The sequence below is a fragment of the Medicago sativa genome, chromosome 2, assembly GCF_051527215.1.
Source record: "Medicago sativa cultivar Bolivia chromosome 2, Bolivia_mono, whole genome shotgun sequence".
Classification (NCBI taxonomy): Eukaryota; Viridiplantae; Streptophyta; class Magnoliopsida; order Fabales; family Fabaceae; genus Medicago; species Medicago sativa.
Window position 1 is genome coordinate 17,442,759 of NC_140750.1, and position 16,763 is coordinate 17,459,521.

At 33.8% G+C, this 16,763-nt stretch overlaps 1 protein-coding gene and 1 pseudogene across 2 annotated transcripts; both read right to left on the minus strand.

Annotated features, from left to right (window-relative positions):
* Positions 1-5,611: 5,611 nt before the first annotated feature.
* On the minus strand, positions 5,612-7,547 carry LOC146945093 (berberine bridge enzyme-like 8 pseudogene; annotated as a pseudogene). The gene has a single exon (XR_015026224.1). The product of XR_015026224.1 is annotated as a berberine bridge enzyme-like 8 pseudogene (transcript).
* A 2,422-nt stretch (positions 7,548-9,969) lies between these two features.
* Positions 9,970-10,710, minus strand: LOC146945094 (uncharacterized). The gene is made up of 2 exons (XM_085748024.1): positions 10,404-10,710; positions 9,970-10,148 (listed from the first exon to the last, which is right to left on the minus strand). The coding sequence occupies exons 1-2, from the start codon at positions 10,708-10,710 to the stop codon at positions 9,970-9,972; spliced, it is 486 nt and encodes a 161-aa protein (XP_085604150.1).
* Between the last annotated feature and the right edge of the window lie 6,053 nt (positions 10,711-16,763).

A 16,763-nucleotide genomic window follows, 5' to 3' on the forward strand; every position in this document is an offset into this window, starting at 1 on the left:
CGGCCGACATTTGTCACTGGGATTCACCCATGCTTCATTCGCAAAGTCGAACCGAGTTATAATATCATCATTGGACTTTATGGAAAGAGCCAGCACTGATGTTAATCTACTCACTAGACATAGAGCAACCACATAAATGAGAATAATACATCTTCATCCAATGTTTTAATTACGACGAAATTCTAGCCCGTGCTTGGCACGGGTGTCCATACTAGTACCATTGAATTCACCTTGTTGTTATGTAATTAATGATGTGTTATTCATTATTACATGCAGATCATCCGAAGTCATCGAATCATGTGCCACGTCATTAAAAACACTACGCATCATCAAATTTGAGTCTAAACATTTGAAAGGGATCAAAATTGAGTGATTTTGAAATGGAGAGACTAATTCCATTAGTGAGTATTAGAGATATATAGTTTAGTTACCACTAGTATTAGTCTCATTAGTATATATAGTTGTAACCTCCCCATAAGTGGGATAACTTTCTCATTTGCAATATTCATTTTTTCCATCAATACAAAGAATTGGTTAAGCTTTTCTCTCCTTCATCAATGGATGCCATGTTTCCTAACATGGTATCAGAGCAAACCTGGTATCCACCTTGAAGGATATTTACCGCTGCATTTTCTCGAGAAAATATAATTTTCTCTATTTTCTTTTCTTTTTCTCTCTCTGTAGATTTTTCTCTCGTTCCAATTCCTTTTTTCTTTCTCATTTCATTTTCTCTTCCTTTTTCCATGATTCGATTCTGTTTCACCTTGTTGATCCTCTTTTACTTTCTCGAGATTTTTTTTTGTCCACATTGTGTTCTTGATTCTGTTACAATCTCAAAACTGAGATTCAGATTTCTTTCTCGTCACCTTTGTCCAGTGCTCGAATTCTTTTTCTGTTGTTGATTTGTGCGATCGATTTCTTATTCGATCCGCATCTCAATTTCATTCGATTCTATTTCATCTTCTATTCGTTCGATCGTTTGATTCGTTATTCCGTTTGTGTCTTTTTCCCAAATCTTAGGGTTTGCGATTCCGTTACGATCGCGATTTCTTTCTTTCTCTCTCGATCCTTTGTTCGTGCTCTATTGTTCAATTTCTAATTCGATTCCCGTTACTCGATCGAAATCTTTCCTTCGATTTCGCTTTTCAGATTCTAAACAGGTTTCATACTGAATACTTGGAGAAGCGTGTTTAGTGAAGTGATTTTTTGGAGAAGCAGTTTTGGTTCAGATGTTGAAATTGCGTTTCTGGCTATCTTCATGTTTCTGCTTCAATTTCTGTGATTGATCCAGTTGTTGTGTTGAATTTCAACTTGATCAGCATCATTTTTTGCTTGAATATGAGCCTCGTAATCACACTAATATTATACCGGATATTGTTGATTCAATTTTCTTTGGATACTCACAAGTTGTTGAGATGGTTCTGGTTTCTTTCTCTCTCACAATGTGTTTGTTGGAAGTCTTCAATCAGTTATGGATTTATGTTCACTTTGTGGAGGTACAGAGGATGGTTTTGTGTGCTGAATTCCTGGTCATACAATTATCTGGTATCATATACTTATTTTGCATGATTATGCATTCGACTTCACAGTTTGGAGCTAATTTGTTGGATTGTTATCAGTTGATGTAGTTGTATCTGTTGTCAACCTTGCTTTCGATGTTCACAAACTGGTTCTGTATCACTTATTTTGAGGTATAGTTCAAGAATTGAACCATAACATATTACACACATCAGTGATATGACTCCTAGTTTCTTTTGTGAACATTTTGGCTTTCATATGTATCATTTGGTTTGTTATGTCATTTTTGGGTGTTGATTGGACCTTTTACATCATTGGAAGAAACTCATGGAGTTGATTGATATGAGAAGAATATTTGCTTGTGGCCCTTTCTAGTTTTTTCTCTGAGATTTACACAGTGAGCTGGTTGCTTTTGGCTTACTTCATTTCTGGTGTTGTGAGCTATCTTTTTTTTGTCTATGGAATGGAGCTTCAACAACATATTAAGCTACTATTTGGTGCCCAAGTTCCTTGCCTTAGTTGTTGAGTTTGTACTCTAGCTTCCCTTATATGTTGTTATGTTTGGAAGTTCACAGTTGTATAATCTTTGGTCCTGTCAACTACTTTGGAAAGTTGCTACTTCTAGTGTTGTGATTGTGGCAGTTTGGGTTGGAGCATGGTTGCAAGTGATCTTTAGGATTTGGAAGTTGTTATTCTTTATTTGTTGAACCTTACAACACGTTGCTTTTGTTGATATTAGTGCCACTGAAGTGAATTCTCTCATGCACTTAATTTGTGGTATGAGATTTGATCATGATTTGGAATGGAATGTTCACTTTGGTTTTGGATTAGAGTTGGTTCTGGATTTATGCAAACCTATATTGCTGCTATGTTCATTCACGCTACTGAATTGTGAGTTTAACTCATTGTTGACGCTGAAATGGTTCTCTATTTTGGACAAGGCTGCACTTGTGTTCAAGCACTCAACATCGCCACGTTTGCTTATGTTTAATTTGGTATTTGGTGAGGCTTATGGTTCCAGCTCAGTTTTTGGATTATTCTTTGATTGATTACCTTTCCTTTTGTTCTTGTCTCGGCTCGGCTTTGAAGGGCATCACTTTTATCTTTGGAACCTTGGTCTTGTATATGACATCCTTCCATTGTAGACTATGGCCCTTCCTTGCATTTGGTTATTTTGTCTCGACTCGGTATAGGAGGGCATCACTTTTATCTTTGGAACCTTGGTCTTGTTGCTTCATGGTACTTTTGATGTGAAGTTTGTTCAACATATGACCTCTTTCCATTGTTGACTATGGCTCTTCCTTGCACTTCCTTTTTGGATATCATCATTGATTTTGGATATCCTTGTTCTTTTTGTCTTGTGCTTCTATCTTGAGTTCTTGAGAACTCTTGATGGTTAAGCGTTGTGCCTTAATTGGCTTTGTTGATATTGGCTTCTACCGGATGGTGGTTAAGCGTTGCTTGGATGCTTATTCCTTCAATTGGTTCAACCTTGAGTTGCGGTTGCTTCTTGTTGGATAAGCACTTGTTTGATGACTTTGTTTTTTTTTTAGCCGATGTGTTTCCGGCATCTTTCCTTGTATTTTCATTTGCTTGATGTATTTCCTTGTATTTTCTCATTTCAAGTTGGAAGTGTTTTGAACACCTTCCAACTTGAGGGGGACTATTAGAGATATATAGTTTAGTTACCACTAGTATTAGTCTCATTAGTATATATAGTTGTAACCTCCCCATAAGTGGGATAACTTTCTCATTTGCAATATTCATTTTTTCCATCAATACAAAGAATTGGTTAAGCTTTTCTCTCCTTCATCAATAGATGTCATGTTTTCTAACAATGAGATAAAACGGAGGGATTAAAAATATAGTTAAGCTTTGTATTTAATTACAATATATCTCATCACATCACCTCACCTCTCTTTCCCTTCCTTCCGCTCCGTTGAACCAAATAGACCAATGATAAATACAGTGATTAAGTAATTATTGTAAAATTTATATTATTTTATTCATATTGTAGTACTACGTAACTATCAACAAATGAATAATTATACGAAATATTTTAACACATGCTTATAATGTGCTATTACTTTTTAGGGAAATGTTTTTTTTTGAAGAAACTTTTTAGGGAAATGTTATTATGTTGTTATCATGAAAATTGAAAAGTGCTATTATTCGTTATTTTAATGACTTGTTCTCATCTATCAATCATTTTTTAAAACTCAAACGTAACCAATTAGTGTGGTACAAAAGATTGTTGCATTATCTATAAGATTCGATGTTGCTGTCGTACTGCAATTGCAGCCAAAAGTCACATGGGTTGGGGTGGCAAGCAAAAGTACATTAATTTATACCACACTACGTGCAGGAGAACTTTGATTTGTTTGCTTTCTTTGCTACAGCCACATGTTTAATGTAATTTATCTCCATCTCATCTATGTAATTTTCTCCACCAGATCCTACATACATGGTGTGGCATAAACTCACAATTTTCTCCACCAAATATATGCACGAATTCTATTTTTCTTTAGAGGAAAATGTACGAATTCTATTAAAAAAATCAATTAAGGTATTTGCACACACAAAATATGTTGGCAAATCAATTTAATTTTTTAAATGTGTTAGCAAATCAATTTAAATTTCTAGATACGAGTCATATACATGAATTAGAGTCATTTCTCTTTCCTTATAATAGAGAGACATATGAAGCTCTTTCCTTATAATAGAGAGACATATGAAGATGTGAAGTATCTTATTAGAGAATTGAGGCATCCAAAACGATATCCTAGACAGAGGAGGTGTGGATGCCCATTTCATATGTACATGGGAGTGTTATCCTTCCTTGTAACTCTTGAACATAGTATTGTAGAATGATACATAATTTAGGGGTTAGTTACAAATTATTGTAGTTTTATTTGAAATGATATAAGAAAATGTCTAATGTTGATCCCATATGAGTGAATACACCTTAAAAGAAAGAGAGAATAAAATAAAATGATAGATTGTTAAGTTTGTGATGTGATAAAAAGAGAAATATAGAGATAAAATGAAGTGCTAAATGAGTGTATGCAAATTGCTTTTTTTTAAAAGGAAATGATATATAAATTGTTTTTTTTTGAAGGAATGATATATAAATTGTTGAAATTCCGTAAAAATAAATTCTTCAAATACTTTTATGAAAGCCAAAAATATAAATATAAATATAAATGGTAGATAAAGATAAGAGATGGTGGACCACGTAACATGATATTACTTTTTTTTTTTTTTTTTTTGGTCTAGTATATTCCATCTAAGATCCATGGATGTGTTTCATAATTGTTTTCCATTTGTGGGGCTTCCCAACAAAATGATACTGCATAACCATCAACTTTATTTTTGTCCAATAAAAATATCAACATTTTTTTATAAAAGAAAATCAATATAGATCATTTACATATAAGAATCTATAACAAGCCATGTGGAGGATGCTCATCAGTTGTTCTCTCGTGCAGCTCGTTCGGCACTCTTTGGCCGTTAGTGCGGTCGTGGATCGGTTTTGAAGGGGCGGATTCTCAGGTCATTACAGATCACTTTCAGTAGTTTATTTTTTACACAGGAGGGCTGAAATCGCGGTGGTCCTTTCTTCAACTTGTTTGGTTACTGTGTGTTTGGATTGTGTCAAATGAGCGTAACAACAAGTTATTTAAGAAAGAAAATTCTATACTTTTGTTATTGGAAAAGGTTAAGGCATTGTCTTTATGGTGGCTTAAAGCTAAGAAAAATAATTTTGTTTTTTGTACGCACATGTGGTGGTCGAGGCCGCTCTTGTGCTGGGGCATTGGCTAATTTATTTCTATATCTTGATTTTGACATTGTAAATTTTTAAGTGGTTTTTTTGGTACGTTTTGTGTGAGAGACTGCTTGTGCTTGTAGTTTATATATATATATATATATATATATATATATATATATATATATATATATATATATATATATATATATTTTTGCTTGTTAAAAAAAAAAAACAATTGGCATATCATTTACACAAATACATAACTATACAATCTAAAAGACAACAATTGTCTCTAAATATAAGTCTTTTCCTCCAAAACAAACATAAAAACCAGTAAAGTATAATTCATCATAATAATCATTACAATAACAAGGTCTCTTGAGTCTACTGTTTTTTTGTACCACGACCTTGTGACAATTTCCAAATCCAATTAACTACCAAACAAAAAATTATTGAAATCAAAGATTTCTCAATCACTATAATTCTCACTCTATCCACATAACCAAGCACAGGAATGCTTTGTTCATTCCTAAAGAAATTACCAGGATCAACCTTAGTCTTAATTTCCACCAACCTATGAAAATTATCCTTAAAGTACTTAATTCCATAAACACTACCTTGTGAGTAGCTACTAAAAAAACCATGATGATTAATACCTAAATCTAAGTCCTTGTAATTAAGATAAGCTTGTCTTGGATTTTTGGACACAAAAGGAGTCATATACTTATAAAGTTCTCTAGTAACATTTATATGATAAGATGTTACCTCTTCCCCTGCCTCATTCCAATTTGCTTGATATTGAATCTTCCATAAATTTCCAGCTCTATGAGGTAAAGGAGTTTCAATTGGTGAAATCTCATCCATTTTTCCACCATAAGGATTGAAAAACATTACACCCTTTTCCAACTCAATCATCTTTTTCCAAATTCCTTCCAAACCCTCTTTAGATATTGGTTCCTTTACATAATCAGATTTTCTCTTCAAGTATCTAAGCAATTGAGGTTGTCTTTCAAGCAAAATCTCGAATGGAGTATCAATCTTTATGTTGTCCCAAAGAAACACTGATTGAAGCCAACTTGTTTCAATGCAATCTTCTTCCCTTAAACCCAATTGAGGAAAAGTTTCATTCATTAGTGAAACAAGAGTTTTTGAATCACCAAGGAATAAAGATATAAAAGTAGCCCTAATAGTTTTTGCACCATTTTTTGCATCTTTTACAACCTCCAATATAAGCCTAATGAAAAGATCATTGCTTGTAGTTGGTGCTACATGTTGCCAATTATAAACTATGTCACTTGCATTTTGTTCCAAAGTTCTTTTAACTTCAAAAACAGTTACTATCTTAGGAACTTTAACTAACTTGATTTTATAAGAAAGAACAACACCAAAGTTAGCTCCACCACCACCTCTTATAGCCCAAAAAAGATCTTCTCCCATTGATTTTCTATCAAGCAATCTACCTTTAGCATCAATTATTTGTGCATCGATAACATTATCGGTTGAAGTACCATATTTTCTCATCAAGTTACCATAACCAGCACCACTAACATGTCCTCCAACACCAACCGTCGGACAAACACCGGCCGGAAAAGCATGAGTTTTACTTTTCTCAGCAATTCTATAGTAAACTTCACCAAGTGTTGCACCACTTTGAATCCAAGCTGTTTCAGTGTTTATGTCAATTTCAATTGATCTAAGATTGAACATGTCTAAGATGAAAAATGGTACATTTGACACATAAGAAACACCTTCATAGTCATGTCCTCCACTTCTAATTTTCATTTGAAAATTGTGTTTTTGACCACAAATGACTGATGCTTGTATGTGTGAAACATGTAATGGTGTGATTATGAGAAATGGTTTTGGTGTTTTTGTTGTGTTGAAACGAAGGTTTCTTATGTAGGCTTGTAAGATTGAAGGAAATGAAGGACTATTTTGTGTGAAAATTGATTCAATTATTGGATTTGACGGCTCTGAATTGTTTACAAGACATTGAATGAAAATATTTTGAGGTGAATTTGTAGCATAAGAAGAGGAAAAAAGAGAAAGCAACACAACAATAGGAAGCAACATTTTGTTGTTGTTGTTGTTGCACAATGTGAGAAATTAGGCACATAAGAAAAATACAAGTGAACTATAAAGTGACCAATTATGTTGTGAGAATATCAATTTTATAATGAGTTTCTCAACATATTGTGGACCTCAAAACTTGTCTTGTTCCAAATTCATATACCTTTAGCATCCACTTATCTAGAAGGCTCGTATAAGAATATGAACCACTAATAAAGCTTGCTTATAAAATAATTTGGTACTCTTATCTTTGATAAAAATAAAAAATAACAACAACGATGTAACAAATAAGTACGGTTCAGTCATTGATGATAAAGTTTTTGAAGTAAATTCCACCACACAAGTTGCTAGTGTACTAGAATGACATTGACATTATGAGTAGTTACTTTCTACCAATCCGCATTAACTTCCCTTGCCAATATCTTTGATTTCATGAAAGGGACATTAAATCAATGAAGATCTTTGGACCCCAGAAAAGAAGCCGAAAGTAAAAATAAAACAAAAGAAGTGTTAGTCCAACTTAATTTTATGTTTAGGCAATTAGGGAAAAAAAGAGAGTAAAAGACGATGTAAAAAATAAATACATGAAGAAAAAGTTAATTTATTCTAAGCTAAGCTCTTTTATATTATTTCTAGTAAGAAAAAAGGTCATATATATATATATATATATATATATATTATATTTGGTGATATTTATAAGCTAAGCTCTATTATTTTCATAATATATAGCAAAAATTGACGTTTATATTATTTACGTAATATATATGAAAAAGATAATTTCAGTTAAAGTAAAATTCCAGATTGCACATATAAAGAGATAAAATAATAATGTCGATTTTTTTAAGTTAAAATAATAATATTTTTATTTTTTTTGACAAAAGCAAAATGATATTAATTCATTTAAATTGATAGAATACTCGTGAGCTTAGCTCAGTTGGTATGGACAATGCATAATATATGCAAGGTCCGGGGTTCGAACCCCGACCACCACCCAAAAAAAAATACAATATCATGATCAACGTCGTCAAAAAACAGAAAGGATGAATCTATGAACAAACTCGCAACACCCAAGTTAATAGCATATGAACAAACTCGCAACACCCAAGTTAATAGCATACAACGTCAAAATGCCTACAAATAATATGATAAAATCTAAATTACCAGAATACTCATGCTCCCGGATCTGCAATATTAACACTCAAATCATTGATTTAATGATTGATTGAAGTTGATCTTTCAATAGGAATCAAACGAACACCGCAACAAGACGCAAAATTAAACAACGATGCACAAGACGACGAACAACACAACGCCACACTCGGACAACGAAATAAAAAAACACAAAAGTAAAAACTTGATACATGTGAAAATCACTTATTTAGATTGAAAGAAATGGGAAAAAAAAGATGCATAGGGTGATTCTAGGTCAAAAAATGACCTAAGATCAACCCTCATCGATGAAGAAAGAGAGAAAGAACTTAGAGAGAAGGTTGAGTTTCTCTCACTAAAAAAACTAAGTCCGACCTTTTTTTTACCAATATTTAGAAAATATTAAAAGAAAGTGTTAAAAAATAATAGAAACCAAATGTTTGCATTAATATGAAAATTTGCATAGGCAAGTTTCATTTCTGGCTTCCCAACATTCCTCCACCGTTATCATTGGGATTTTGCTTATTTCACTTCACAAATTGCACTTTAACGACAATTTACTATCGTTCTCTCTTATCTCAAGGACACTTAGCTGCTGTTGAAAAGAAAAATTAATTTGCCAACCACACTAGGGGCCTGTTTGTTTTGGGTGAAAGTAGTAGGAAAGATTGAAGAAGGATAGAAAGTAGAAGGATTAACAATTTTTCCTTAATTTGGAACGACCTTGAAAAGGGAAGGAATGGGTAATGATGCTGGGTCCCACACAAAAAATGTTTTTGCTCTTTTGAGAACGGAAAGGGTAAAGAAAGCACTATTTTGAACGAAATTACTTAAAAGCCCACAAATGCAAATGCTTTTTAACATGACATTAAAGTATAATAAATTAAAATTAAAATATAAAGTAATGAAAGTAAATTTGTATGGTCATGTTCTATCAGAATAAAAAAAATCATACGGTTATGTAGTTTTCGATTATTACTAAAATGCTAACTTTAAATTTCTTTTAAAAAAAATTATAACATTAAATTAGTTATATATCACCTTCTTATAGGGATATTTTAGTCATTTTATTAAATATAAATCTTTCTTTCCTTCTAAAAAAGAGAGTAAAAGACAACGTAAAAATAACTACATGAAGAAAAAATTTAATTTATTCTAAGCTAAGCTCTTTTATATTATTTTTTAGTAAGTTTTTTTTTTTTTTTGATATTTGGTGACATTTATAAGCTAAGCTCTATTATTTTCATAATATATAGCAAAAATTGACCTTCATTTGTAAGTGTTGGAGTATAGATTCCTCTGCTGCTTAGAAAAATTTCCCATATACTTGACTTGCTCTTCTGATATCCTCAAACTTGTAGGTAGACATGCCCCACTTTCATGAGCTTGCTCACATAATTCATATGTACTCATTGTAGATATTTTGGCCACTTCTCTTGCTTCCAACTTTTTGGCTGTTGTCTCTAGTTGAAGGCTAAGAAGTTTGTTACTATAGCAAGTAAAACATCCCGAGTGTTAAGATCTATCATACACTTCTTTTTTGGGGCAGACTCCTCATTAGTGTGTGCACGATATTCATTCAGAGACATGTTGTCAATCAGCTCTCGTACTTCACCAGCTGTCTTGATTTTCATGGTCCTTCCTACAGAAGCATATAGCAACATCTGTGTATATGACTTTAGTCTCGTAATGAAGGCTTGCATGATATCCATATCTGAAAACTTGTGATCTGGACACCTCTTCAATAGTATCTTGATCCTTTCTCATGCATCATAAAGTACTCCACCCTCTTGTTGCTTGAAGCTGAAAATCTTTTTCTTCCGCGCCAAGTATTTTGCAGTAAGGAAATACATGTCCAAGAACTCTCTCTTGAGCTGATCTCAAGTTCCGATAGTACCACTGGGTAATGTGTCCAGCCAATCCTTTGCCCTTCCGGTTAGAGAATATTCGAACAACCTAAGTCGTTTGTCAGATTCTAACACCCCAGTTGGATTGATTGTGATGCAGACATCCAAAAACTGTGTCATGTGAGCGTTGCAATCTTCCAATTCCTTACCTGAAAATTGGTTAGATTTCAAATTCATCATAACATTGTTCTTAATGTCAAACACCACTGGGTTTGCTGGTTGAAACCCAAGTGATACTTCTTCCAAATTATCTAGCCTCCCATAGTCTCTTAGGGTAATGTGATGTTTATCTCCCATTTCTGACTCGTCTGATGAATAGTCTTCAATTTGGATTGTTTCTGGTTGTTCTATCCTTTCTCGTGCAATTCAGGGTGCTTTCCAAAATGCTCGTTCAATTTTGTTTATGTCTGGATCAAACTGCACAATATCTATTTTGGTATTACGTATAAAACAAACTACACAAAGTTCTTAGTAGGACAAAGTCAAATGGAATAATATTTTTGGTATTTTTAAAATATTTTTGATTTTTTTTTGGTATTTTTGAATCTTTGAAAATAGAAAAATAAAATTCAGAAAAATAAATGACTAAAAAATAAATGACAGAAAAATAAAGATAGAAATAAGTAATTTGAATTGCTTAGTCGAAAATATCAATAATCCCTGGCAACGGCGCCAAAAACTTGATGGTCAGATTAGACAAGTGCATTAAATCGTTTACCAAGTAATAAAGTGATAAGTAGAGTATCATATCCAAAGGGATTGTCGTTTCGTCCAAACAACTCGTGTTACTTATTTTAATTTGACGATATAAAATAAAAGAGTTACGAGTTAGAGATTTCAATTTTTATCTGTTTGCAACAAAGCAAGGTATATGTTTTGGTTGCAGAAAAGTAAGCAGCGGTTAGGACTCTTTGAATCCCCCCTATTTATTTTGTTGGATCTTAATTAACATTGATGTCACGTTTAGTTATCTTAAGTAGACTATATAAGTGATGAGGTTGTTGGGATGTTCTAACCTAGTCAGTTGTCAATATAAAACCTACTGATCGCATGGTGATCCTTACGTGCGAGGTCTATACTATCTCGGTTGATCTAGGTCTATCCCTCCGATGGCTAACTGCACCTGCTGATCGTACAGTGATCCTTACGTGCGGAGTCTTGCTAATTCAAAGGTAATTTAAACATAAACTTAAATTGACGCTCCTAAGTTTCCAAAGACAATGAAGGCCAATGTTCCCGGAGGTCTTCCCATCTATGAATTTTAGGATACTCATAACACACTCTCATTCTCCCCTAGATAATTCTATAAACGGGCAGCCCTATCAGCGTCTACCTTGCCTAGAGGTCGAAGACAATGGTCTTACTAGGTTTATTACCCTTGGTGCTTGTTTCCCTATTAAATAACTAGTTACATCTCAGGTTCAGTAGATTTCACTCAATATTAATAATGTCACCTCCTAAGTACTTACTACTAGGGTCAACTTGCTCTCGGTATCTTTCATCTACTTACTTAATCAGTAACTTCCTAGACATGTAGTTATTAGTATAAGGATATAAATATCAAGATATAAGCATCCAGATAGTAATAATAATATTAAGCCATGTCACAACTTAAATACCTAATCTAGGGTTGCACTTCGCCAGAATAAATTAATCATAATAAAACTTAATACCGAACATAAAATAAAATAAAACGAGCTTAAATTAAATAATTATCCAACAAAAATAAACAGAGGTTCATCTTAGAACCCTAATGTATAAATATCTAGTTACGCAGGATAACTAAGACAAAAATACTTAAAGATAAAAACATACCCTAGAAAAGATATGAGAAGATAGAACTCCTCTTTGGCTTCCTAGAATCGCCTTCCTCTTGAACTGCACCAGTTCTGAATGAGAAATTGTGAATGAGGAAGGCAATATTTATAGGAAAAGTTTCCACCTAACTTGGGCTAAAAACACGGACCTCTAGGGGCGAAAAAGTCACGAAAAGTGACTTTTTCCGCAAGAAACGGGGCGCCTATAGCCATGCACCTGACGCATGTGCCTGCCAGGCTGAGGCGCCTAGCGTCCCTTGGCATGTACCAGGCGCTTTAGTTGTTTTGTTATGGGGTGGCCAGTGCCCCTTGTGGTGCGCCGGTCGCTTAAGTGCAAATCCTCCAGTTTTCCTGTATTCTTTGCCTATTGAGGTGTTTTTCTTCATTTGTAAGTTGTCCTGAAACTTGAGAACATAATTCCTCCCTCTATAAAGTTTTCTGAGACCTCTTAAATCTTCATTCATCATCTTCCCAAGACCCAATAATTCTTTGGAGGTCTTGCTTTGCCTGATTTGTTTGATTTGTTTGATTTATTGATAAATTACTTCAAGAATCCCCTACAATTGCTATGTTTCAGGAAAACTAGAATTACAAACTCAAATATAAAAAACATTACAAATGACCCAAAAATCTTAGGCAATTGATCTAATACTCCTCTGCTTTGTTGGTAAAACCTACTAAAATAGACTGAAAAACATGCTAAGAATAACGTAAGATCATCTGTCATCATACATCAACATTCCCACCTTATCATAAGGTATTGATGGGCAACGTGGAAATCTATGTGCAGAGATATTCAAGAAAATCATCTTTTCTCCACCGTTAACATTAGGCCTTAACATTCCGATTCAAAAAGGAGGCAATATCCTGGATTTTCTAATGGAAGGATTCCACGAAATGGCACAAAACTGCGAAAAGCCGATGGGAGTGATACAGAGGATGTCGTCGGAAGAGCATATCGTCAAGCATAGTCCATTGTCGAGACTAATATGGTAATTGAGTTGTGTCTGTGTAACCCTAACCCTATAAGCTTAGAAAAGAGATAAGGTTGGGGAATCAAGGAGAAGTAATCGACCTAAGTCATTTCTAGAGCTTGACATGGTGGCGCGATGTTAACAAAAGAAAATGCTTCTTGGAGAATATTTGGGATGGGGATGTGAGTGTCCAGGGACTTGCAAACACAATAAGTCGCAAGGGCAACTTAATAAAAAGCTTGTAGTGAATTTGTGAAATCAGATCGAAGGATAATGATGTTAGGGATGTTGCAGTGGAAGTAATAATTAATCGTTGCCTCTTAGTGGCTGTTGTTGAAGAAACAACGGCTACGGAGGCACGAGTTCTACCTCACACCATGTATTAGAGAAGTTAATTTGAATTCAAAAGACAATGGTTATGTACGTTCCATGGTTGAGACGTGAAAGAAACTGTGACAATGTGATAGTCGAGCTAGCGAGCTTGGTGAGGGCTAAGTGAAACACGAGCTTTGCCACTTTGACAGTGTAGTTGCATAGAACGCGATAGAAGAGTAGACATAAGTTAAATTAGGATTTCAACACTAAATTTGGAGGGACTTTAGTGGTATTCTATATTAATTTTGGACAACATTTTTTGTTACAAGGTTAGTCGAAAGGAAAAAAATAATAAATGAACAGAATACGAAATCTCTTTTAGATGAACCAAGTTAAATATTTTGAGGAGGGTTTTGCCATTTATCGAGGTCTTACATGGCTCGAAGTGTTAGTCTCTTCAGTTTTGCGCAAATGATATGTTTCATTGGGGGGGGGGGGGGGGGACAAAAATAGACTACTTTCTTAAGAATATTGGTTATACCTTCTTGAAGCAAGTGGAACTGTGACAACCATTATTGCATTATTATTATTATTATTAATGACATATGTCGGTGCTTAGTGTAAAGTTTCTTCAAGTTTGGCGGAGAAGAGGAGAGAACATCTCACATTGTTGTTTACACCTAAAATTAACGATTCTGTTGGCCTAAATTAGTAGATAGATAATTAGAAGTTAGGCAAGTTTTTCCCCAACCGAGGGAAGGTTAGACGAGTTTTATTCCAACAGAGGGGGGACACTGAGCTATATTTCCTATGATGGTTCACAACACTCTAAGCAGAAGGCATAAAATGGCAAAAGTGTTAAGTATTCAACTTTTATATATAAGACACGAGGTAAGCTCACAACATCAAGGTGCCACAATTAGGCAGGTTCTTTCTCAAGTCTTCTAGCCAGTATGAATTGAAGGCATCAGATTGAGTCCAAGCTCACACTCCTTGTTTGTAGCACCATTAAACGCAAAGAGCGCTGAGTAAGGAAGAATATTTTGAGGGAGGGTTTCACACTGTGGACCATGTCAATGAATCATGTTATAAAGTTGGAAGTTGGTGGCCAAACATGGGGCACCATAAACCCCTCAACCAGGCGAAACACATGCATTACTCGCATAAATAGCCGAGAAGCGCTAGATGCCATATGTCGTGTCATTTTTGGTCAGTAGGAAAATATTTACTTTGTACAATGTAACACACAATCGATCAAGCATAAACTATTTTTTCTATTTTATCCCTTTATCATTCTGCATTTATTATTTTATGTGCATTTTATTAGTCTAGTAGCAAAATATCACAAAACAAACGTACTTAAAACTCTACTAGAGTAGTTAAGGAATCCATAACTAAAAGACAAAATTTCATTCCTCAATGTCAATTGCTTGAAGAAAGGGAATCACAAATAAGGACTTTTGCCGAGACCTCGACTAGTCTATAGCTCCATCAATATATTTGGCACGTTCGGTGGAAGAATACAACCTTTTGCCATTGATAAATTTGATGTATGCACCTGAGATCTCAAAAGATTCTTGACAATATGGACTAACCGTCATCATTAACAACAATACCCATGCCAACAAATACTAAATGAGCCTTCACAAAACATTAAGAATGCTAATATTTATGGCTCATCCTAGTGTTTATGAAGCACAACCGGTTATACATTTTAGTCTCTAGTAGTGATGCCAACATCTTTTATTAGACAACAAATTGACATGAAGATACATGACATCATGTATCAAGTATCTCAACAACTTGCGCACGCCGTTAAACTTATGGTTCATAATAAGGTTTAACAAACCAATGAATTGAAGGCCAAACGAGCCCAACTGTAGCGAAACTTTCGACATTCCAGATTTACTATTGTCCGCTTTTTTATTACAGTACTTCGTATAAATTACAAAAAATAGTTTTTATAAAATTTTGATTAGAATTATTTTGATTTTAATCAAAATTATATGTATTGATATTTCAAGCTTTCAATTTGTAACAAATCATACTTATCTTTTTCAATTATATTTTTTTTGGTGGTGGCAGGGGTTTGAACCCGGGACCTTGCATATATTATGCATTGTCCTAACCAGCTGAGCTTGTATCCCTAAAAAAACAATATATCAAATGTAATATAAAGTCTTATCTTTTTGAGTGACTCCAACAATATATCATTTTTATAGGCAAAATGATTTAAGGGTATAATTGGAAGTAAAAAATTAATCCATCGAGCTTTGTGGGACTAAAATGGGTGATAAACTCTCCTTGTGAGTTTTAACGTTGTTGCATGTCTAAGGCTGGATTCAAACCTATTACCTTGGTTAAATTAGAAGAGACTCATGTCATCTCATCTTAGCGCTCTTGAGCATTGGCAAGAACATTGCATGTTATATGCTGGACCCACGGTCCGAATCCAAAGCACCTTACTTATTCACTTTAAAATTCCCAGCCTCTAGGCCACTTGACCAAATATATTTATATATATATATAATTAAGTGTTATAAAAAATATTCATTATGTTAGTGGATTATAATAAAACTTAAAAACCTGCTGGATTAAAAATATCAGAATTGATAAAACTTAAATTTTACAAAAATAAATAAATAATTTAACAACTAAAAAAACCTTAAATAATTTGACCCTTCATCTTTTCAAAAGTAACGATTTTCGTCCTCCTATTTTGAAAATCATACTTTTAGCCGCTCATCTTTCAGATATTTTCCAAAAATGTGATCTTCCTTGATTTTGTCCTGATCAAAGTTGATTTGCCACGTTTTAAAAAAGTAAAAATTGACAAATGATATTTTTTAATCCATCTGGAATTAAAATCATTAACATTATTTTAAAATTACAAAACATAAAATGAAACAAATTGAAAATATAAAAAATATATTTTAATTTCAGATGGATTAAAAATATCATAAATTTGTATTTTTTTTTTTAAAACACAGTCATAAGCTTTGACCGTCAAAATAAGGGACGACCACGATTTTGCAAAGGGGCCGAAAAATGAGGGGCTGAACGTGCAATTTTAAAGTAAGGGGGTCAAAATCGCTAGGTTTAGAAAGATGGGGGATAAAATTGCATTTTAGCCCCAAAAAAATTAAACCCTAAGGCTTTGTTTGCGAGTTTTGAGGGGAAGGAAAGGAAAGGCTTAGGAGGGGAAGGGAAGGAAAGGGAGGGAAGGGAGAAAGGAGGGAAAACC